This window comes from Glycine max, chromosome 3 (assembly GCF_000004515.6).
Source record: "Glycine max cultivar Williams 82 chromosome 3, Glycine_max_v4.0, whole genome shotgun sequence".
NCBI classification, from domain to species: Eukaryota; Viridiplantae; Streptophyta; class Magnoliopsida; order Fabales; family Fabaceae; genus Glycine; species Glycine max.
In genome coordinates this window covers 32,676,564-32,685,410 of record NC_016090.4, presented here as the reverse complement: position 1 = coordinate 32,685,410, position 8,847 = coordinate 32,676,564, and the positions used below count along the sequence as shown (strand labels likewise).

General features: G+C 33.4%; 1 protein-coding gene across 1 annotated transcript; it reads left to right on the top strand.

The window, feature by feature from the left end:
• Positions 1–1,017: 1,017 nt before the first annotated feature.
• On the top strand, positions 1,018–8,515 carry LOC100791789 (E3 ubiquitin-protein ligase RNF25-like). The gene is given in 7 exon segments (NM_001254616.2): positions 1,018–1,201; positions 2,228–2,266; positions 2,625–2,762; positions 5,100–5,239; positions 5,388–5,479; positions 6,244–6,359; positions 7,609–8,515. Coding segments are annotated over 7 exon segments (1,101 nt in total). The 5' UTR covers positions 1,018–1,051; the 3' UTR covers positions 8,035–8,515.
• Positions 8,516–8,847: the final 332 nt, after the last annotated feature.

Sequence of the window (8,847 nt, the reverse complement as noted above, 5' to 3'; positions counted from 1 at the left end):
AAAGATAAGTGAATGTCGGTGGAGAAGTTTGAGTACGGGAAACAAAGAAAGCGAAGACAATTAGTAAGGAAGGAAACATGCATAACAGCAAACCAAAAAAAGCCTTACCAACTGGATGCTTCTTCGTGGGTGACCTTGCAAAACCATGAAGTAGCGAAAACTGAAGAAGCAAGAGGTAAACGATAAACCCCTAACACAAAAAAGAATCGGGCTTTCTACTTACCTTAGAGAAATAGAGGCAGCCTTTTTTTTTGGTCCTGGTCTACATCTTCGAAATGACAACTCCGTGGAGAGCACAAGAAGCAAGCAGGAATAGACATGTTGCACAGTGCAAGTGCCACCATGCCACTCGCTCTCTCTCTCTCTCTCCCATCGCCAGTGTTTGCGATTGCAATGTGAACGCTGAAATGACAGGATGGGATTGCAAGGAACGACATGCGGCTTCGTCCAACAATAGAGGGAAAATGGAGGAGCAAAAAGACCATAAAACCAAAAAATTAGCCACATGTCAACAAATTAAGCAGGGTCAAAATAGGATTTTCCATGGACTACTCTTTTATTATAGTTATATTAGATTAATTATATTAATTACTATATCATAAAAAATTATATAATATATAAATTTTACTATCCTATAATTATATATTATTTTAATTGTTTATGTCAAATTTGATTAAAATTAAATAATTGCAAACATATAATAAATGAGTTTTTATTTTATATATTTAAAAAACCCAAGTTACATCAATCCATTTCAATATATATTAAAAAAATATTAAATAATTTTAAATTATATTAATCTTACATTGATATAATTTTTAATTACACAAAAATGTTTTGATTCATATAAATATAAATTTGTCTAAATAGAATAGTATACCAAAAAAAAAAACCACAAAAAAACCCTCCAATAAAATATAAGGTGATCAAATCAAACTTTTCAATTTTCATCTGTCAGCAAAAAAGAAAATTCAAACTTTTGGTTCGTAAAAACCCCAAATTCGAACCTTCTCTCATAATCTACACCCAAAAAGGGAAAAAAAAAGAGAGAATGGGGAACGAGGAAGAAGAAGAAGAAGTGGTGGCTGAAGTTGAAGCAGTGGAAGCCGTGTATGGAACCGATTGCGTCCTTCTCCGTTCATTCCCTCCCCATTTCCACATCTCTCTCAAACCCAGAACCGCTGATGTTTCATCCCAACAGGTTTCATTCTTTTCCCTTCAATTTTACTATCACCCATTTTTTTCCTTTATTTCACATTTTCACCAACCCTTCAAAAATTACTCCAAGATGCAGTGTTATTATATGGAGCTGTATGAATTTAATAAGCTGGAAGGTTTAGCAGTGGTGCACAATGGTGCCAATCTCCATGTAACACATAATTGAGTTCTTTTAATCCTAAATTGAAAAATTCGACTACATGTTACATGAAATTTGGAGATATAAGATGAGTTGGATGGTTAAGAAAGAAGGAAAGAGAGGAAAGGTTGCGGCTTTGATTCTCTCTATTAACAAAAACTAAAATTTTAACAAACTAACATTTGTGGATAAAAAAAATGTTACATGAAATTTGGTCAGGATCAAGGACACCTGTCCCAGACCATGAAATAATTTCTCGTGCACAAAGGGTGTGAATATTTGTTATTAATAGATTTGAGTATACCTCGATCCTAATCTCTGAAATTATAAGTGCTGAAGCTTTATAGAATTCTCTCTTTAGTTTTTTTATGTGTGGGGGTGGGGGGAAAGGCAGTAGAATGAAAATGACAAAAATGAATAACTTAATTGTAAATTAAGGACTAAAATGACTGGAACTTATGATCTCAGTGATTGAAATGGGGGGTTTGCTCTATTGTATTTACTATTTTTTTTATAAAAAAAAACCGTTTAGGATTACTTTTTATGCCCTTTCAGTTAAAGATTTTACGCTGTTAACTAGTTAGAAATCACTGACTTTTAGAGTAGTTATTGCAACAATCAATAATCTTATTGTACGTGATAGTCTATGATTGGATGACGGTGTAAAAATCATTTACACTGTAAGTGTATTTAAATTAAATCCAAGTGTGTGATTGTTGGTGTTGAGTTAAAGTTACTTTACTGCTTGATCTGTTGTTGATTTCAGACGTGTGATTCTGCCACTGGAACAAGTGTTTGATTGCTAGCAGTTTATGTTAATTTTGTTTGCTGTTTTTGATTGTTAGTTGTTTATGTTAATTTTGTTTTCAGTTTGTGGAAGCTGTTCTGGAGATACAAGCAAGCTCACAGGTACATTTTTCTGTATATGTTATATAAGTTAGCAGGTGCTTTCAAATACAGTTAATTGGGGTATTATATGCACTTTATCTATATGTACAGAGTTTGAATTTGAGCTTTGGTTTTCTTAAAGCACTTGCACCTGGTCTTTTAAAAGGGGTTTCCCTTATAGGTATCTGTTGAGGGATTGGGAAGATTTACTTTGTTGATGTTTTTCTTTATTCTACTATTTGTTGTTTGATCTCTTATCCTCTTAACTCTAATTGTTTCAATGAACTTTTTTTTTTCTTTTTTAAAAAGGAAAAGGCTAGTTGTCTGCCTTAAAATAAAGTAACATAGGAAACTGACTTTTGTCTCTTTCTTGTTATAGTATCCAAAAGAACCACCTTCTGTTGATCTTGTGGATTGCAAGGGTCTGGATGAACAAAGAAAGAAGTATCTATTAAATTGCATACAGAGTAAAGCCTATGAGCTCTCCCCTTGTTTAATGCTTGTAGCTCTATGTGAGGTAACAATTGCATCATTGATCTAGCTGCACATTTTGAAACAGTAATGTTGATGGTTTTACTTCATACATGTATGCCCCTTGTTTGTGGATAATCTTGTAATCATTTAGTTAGTAAAATCTATAGCATCTACTTTGATTACATTTTCACTTTGGTCCTAGTTGAGCTGAAAAGATCTATTTAAAATAAGGTCTATTTCCCCAAACTATTTTAGTCGTGTGATATTTATCCCAGTAAATGAATTCATATGCACTCAAGCCAGTGATATTGAGGAAGACTCTTGAATCTAAGTGCTTTAAATTAATCAGACTAAGAACAAATGCAGAAAGTTTAGAAAAGCAGGGTGAAAATCTGCATAGTTTAACATAAAGTGATAGGACTCAGAGTCAGTGTTTTTGGTTTCTTGGGCCAATTGTTCAGATTTATAGGAAGATTAAGATTTGATGACAAGGCCAAATCTGTGGTACAGAAGAACTAGGCCCAGGAATGAGGTAGTTAGGCTGGTGCTTAAGAAGCTTCAGGAAGCAAACCTAGCTGTACTGCTACTGTGCTACTGTAGAAATTGGGCCCAAGCCTGCCTTGAATTATGCATGCTACTGGCCAGCAAGGGTCTCCATAATCCCCAACTGCTTTGAGGGACATGCTTCCTTCTGCTCAAGTGACCCACTTAGTTCCAGTTCGAGCTTACCCTCCCTCTTGCCTCTACTCCACCTGAAACCACCTGAGGCCCATTCTGTCACAAACATTCTGTTATGCTTCAGAGTTCAGATTCCCATAGTGAATATCTCCCTTGATTTCCTCATCATGCCTTAGAAAGCATCAGCTGCTTCAGACCTTGCTTCCTCGGAGTATACTTTAGTTGTATGAGGTCTATCCGCCTATAATTACATGTGAATAATATTGTAAATGAATAGAGTCCCGTCGAGTTCCTTGGTAGATCACTAATTAAATAAAATATATGTTTAGATTACAGCATTCATCCATTTCTTCATCCTGTAGTATTTGGTTACCTAAGGACTTTAGAAGACAAAAGTTGCGTTTGGAAAAACTAGTGGATAAGCTAGCTAAAAGCTGTAAAGTAAGCTGAAGGTTGAAAAGTTAACAAGTTTGGAAGCTTAAAGCTAAAAAGCAAGCTGATTGAAATAAAAAATGTTTGGTAAAAATTAGCTGTTGAATTATTTGATAAATGTGACATGAAATAAAAGAACATATTTTATTATTTGGTCATAACACTAAATTTGGTAACTATATAAATTTTCAAATAATTATCACTTTTCATATTTTATTTATTTTCATATATATATATGTGTGTGTGTGTGTGTGTGTGTGTGTGTTAATTTTATTCTCATTATAAAATATTTTTATTAAATGAAATGAGATAATATAAATGGACATCTCATTATAGTTTTGATAATTCTATATTATGAAAAAAATGATATTTGATGTGAGTGAGAGAGAAAGAATGTTAAAGGGCTTTTGAAGATAATAAGGGTAAATGAGGAAATCTCATAAAACAGTAAGGATAAAAATTGGTAAAAAAAATCAAGCTAGGAGCTTATAAGCTCAAATTCTATTCAACGTGGTGAAAAAGTGTTATAAGCTAGTGAAGTAAGCTCTTTATCAAACAACTCTATTTCGATCAAAAAAGCTTTTAAGCTAGTCAAGTAAGCTAGAAGCTACTTTATTTGTCTTAATTGTGTGGGACTGCCAAGGTTTTTAAAACCGCACAAGTGAAGACACTAGTACAAGGTTCAATGGTTTAATCGTTGTTGAATTGGTTTTATATTTTTTAATATTATATAATATTTTAAGTGATAAACTAATATAGAATTATTATAAATTAGGATCTAAAAAATTATAAATTAATATAAATGACTAAATTATATGTTTCATTAGATAAAACTAATAATAGTTGACAAAATAATTGATACTCATGTGAAATATTTAAGTATGTATTTTTATTTATGTTAAAAATATTTTAAATTAAATAAAAAACATTTTCTTTAATTTTTTTTAAAAATAACCGGTTCAACATCGATTTTGACCGGTTCTGGAATGCCCCGGTTTTTTGGAGTGTCCAGACCGGTTCCTAGTTGAACCAGCTGGTCCGGTTTTCAAAACATTGGGGACTGCAGACTCATTCATTAAAAGTCACTTCATGTAATCTTTCACTCTTGTGTTTTGTTGATAACACTTTAATTTGTTGCTTTATAGTTTCTAACCTAGCTTTGGATAATATGAAAATTTTGGAGCATGCAAATAAATGTATCACATCACATATAGATTTTCATTCAACAATGATTGATAATTGATTATTGAATATTGAAATGTATTTGAAGGAAGCTGCAGAGAAACTTTCATCTATGAATCATCCTGATGGTGATTGTCCGTTGTGTTTATTCCCTTTGGTCCCAGAAGATCAGGAAAGTGGAACCTTGCCTTTTATGAAGTTAATGTCTTGCTTTCATTGCTTTCACAGGTGGGCTTCTATTAAGTTGATATTTCTGAATTTTTATCCTTCAGTTCTTACAAATTAATTGGATTTTTTACAAGTTCTATGAGTATAATTTTTTCATGGTTTAGCATTAGATCTTCAGATCTAATTGTAAATTGTCTATAACTGGCAGTGAATGTATCATTAGATGGTGGAAATGGCTTCAAAATTCTAACAAAGTAGACTCTTCTAATACAGATAGTGCAGCTGCACATCGTAACCAAGGTATGGATAATTGGAAAGGTATTTTTGACAATTTTAAACATAGTTTTCTATATGACGTTCTTTTGTATGATCGAAGCATAGAAGTTTGGAGAGCTAAGGCTGCTAAAGTAGATTAATAATTTTCAGATTCATATTGGGTTTGATGAACATTATTTCAATTAGAGTAAATACCGGTTTAAATTTTGTCATTCAGGATCTTGGTAAATGGATAGGAACCCATAAGAATTACTTGATATTGTTTCTCAATAATCATTTGCAACTATCTCTTCAGAAGAGAAGTCTCACTGACAGGCTGAAAATTTAACATTAGTTTCCTCGTAGATTTCAATGTGAAATTATTCTTTTGTACAAAGAAAGCATAGAAAGTCTCTGGCATAAATTTGGCTTTGGGTTACCTATCCTACTTTAATGGGCTAGTTTTTTTTTAGTTTTTTTTTTATAAATATTTTTTTAAAACATTCCGTTTTGATTCAAATGACTCAGCTTCTTTACTCATGGCTTTAGAGGTTGTATTTGTTAGATTTTATCTTAAAACCAATTGACACTAAGTTAAGTTGCCCAACAAATATATAAGTTGGATCCCGAGAACTGAGACAGGTGATGTGAGATTTCGTGACAGTATTTAGCTAGCATGGTAGCATCTATTCTATTTTCCTTTTGTGGAATACTTACCTTTTTTGTCCTGCTTTAATGCATTCCTAATAAATACCGTGAAAATTCATAGTATAGTATATGCGTAAGGAATTTATGTTTTTTATTGTTAGATAATCCTAAGAAAACGGAAGAGAGTGTTGGAAACTGCCCAGTCTGTCGCAAGCCTTTTCTTGCCAAGGATTTGGACCATGTGCTTGCTCTAGTTGGTTCATATTCTTCCCAATTGGTAAGTTATTTGCTTCACTTTTACAGCATGGGCTGCATGTGGGAATTTCATTATTGGTTTGTATTTGTTTGTCTACAATGATCTGGAGTCGGATGATTGGCCTAGTTGAAACTTGAATGAATTGCCTTTGGGATAATACTTGCAATCTGATAATGTTGTCCTTGCTGCTTGCAGTAAATAATATTTTCCTTTATTGTAGAGAACCTGATGACAATTTAATGGTTAAGAAATATGATTTGGAAGTTTATATTAACATATGATGGGCTCAACTTAATTCTATTCATACTCACAATTGTAATTTCTCAGAGTAGGGAGATATGTGAAAAGAAAATGTGGATTATATTTTAAGCTTCTGACATTTCATTGACAACCTCAATTCCATTTGTAGCATTAAATGCAATGTTCAAAAGAAATGTACTTGAACCAGTGAGAACCTATTTACTTTTTCAAAGATGGAAGTCTCCTGCATAAGCTATTTCAACCTGCTTTATAGGCACCCATCATACTAGTTAGTGTTTATGTCAACTCTCTCCACATTCAGTTGGTTCACATTCCACACTAGTTTCCATTGGAAATTTCCTATGTGCTTGCTGGCTGCTGTTTCCCTAGCAGCATGAGGCACACAAGCAGCCAATCTTACCAGTCAGCAAACATGTTTCTCATAGTTGTGAAATGCTCATTTTCATTGTGATTTTCACTACCATCCTATTCTCAATCATAGATAGTTTTCAGTAATCGATATTATATATGCATTTCAAGAATGTATTTGTGGTAGACTGTTAGATGTGTTGAATCTGATATTTAGGCTGTGGAATAGAATAATTTAAAAATTAAGAAATATATATTCCAAATGAATCACTGTTTGTGGTAGACTCTGTTAGATGTGTTGAATCTGATATTTAGGCTGTGGAATAGAATAATTTAAAAATTAAGAAATACATATTCCAACTGAGTCACTGTTTGTGGTAGACTGTTAGATGCATGTGAATAAGGTCCCTAGTAAATTTTACTCTTGTAAAGTAGCAGTAAAGTTTTGTCCACCATTTACAAGTTATAGATAAAGAGGTCGTAAAACCATGAGTCAATTTCATTTGTGGCCTTATAGAGTCAACATTTTGATGGATTGTGTCAACACTTCAAACTTGATATTACTTCCAAAAAATTGGTTGAATGATGATAATCATGTTTTGAACATTAGTTCCTTTTATGTTGATCTTGATATTTGTCCTTGTTTTCCATTGGATTTCAGAGTTCAGATAATGAAGAACTCAACGAAGAGGAAAAGCTCCTTCAATCAGAGGATGAGATCAATAGGAGACAGAAATATGAAGCCATCTTAAATTTACAGAAGGAGAACAGTGGTTTGATTGAACCCAAAAAAGAGATGGTAATATTGCCCGGTATGTATCTTCCACAACCAGTAGCAATGCCCAGCTCCACACCAACCAAGGAATCTGATGAGCCGCAACAAAAAGATCCACCTGCAGTTGTGCCAGAAAAACATGCAGGTGGGACATCCAACAGCAGCATACCTAGTTCTAGCAGGCAGAGGAATTTTGGAGCAAGGAGACAGAAAGCAAGAAGTGATAACCACTCTAGTTCAACCGCAAGAAATCCAAGAAAACCAGCCCAACAGCAGTGGGTAAGAAGAGATAATCCTAGCAATAAGCCATAGAAGTGATGTCTTTCACTGCTATAGGTCTTATTATCACATCAATGTTTAAAAGTTGCGAAGTAAAGTATAGATAGTAGAAAAAGACAGAAATAGGTGCCTCTCGTGTGCCCCATTTCTGTTAAAGGGGTGTTGGAGAAGCAGAAGAAGCGAAGACAAGCACATGGTGCTTCCTTGCGCAATTTGCTGTGTTTTTTGTTTTTCCTTTTTTGATTCCGTGAGCAAGTTTTGACTTGACATACTGCCTTTTTTCGTGATAGTGTTTTCTTAATCACGAAATTTTCAATATGAAGTTATGAATGCTACTTTTAAGTAGTTATGCAATCTGCATGCTACACAAATGCAAGCCTTCAGAGTGTAAAGTATATTCAATTCGTGGAATGAGCATTGAGCATAGTTGATTTTAAGCCTCATGTTTCAGTTCTTGCAGAATGAATCTGCATGCAACTGCAGTCTGAAGCACTATGCTCTCTCCCTTGTTCAAGTTGTGGGTGTTTTGTCTTTCAATCTTGTATCTCATGGTTTTCTAGTGACAGTCCTTTTGAGCCAATAATTGATGAAAGTATCTTTAGTAGATTATTGGGGATGGAATTATATTCAGTGACATCATTCGACCAATGAAATGCTCCTTAAATGTAATCACACATTTATTATAGGTAGACTTGTCACAATTGCCTATTCGGGCATGCACATATAATGGCTGTTATGTTAGGCCATGGTAGCTTGACTTAATTGGTCTTGTTAACGTGCGTTGTACTATTGAATTTCTTTATTATCTTTTTTTTTATATATAAACAATAAAACATAATTTTATTA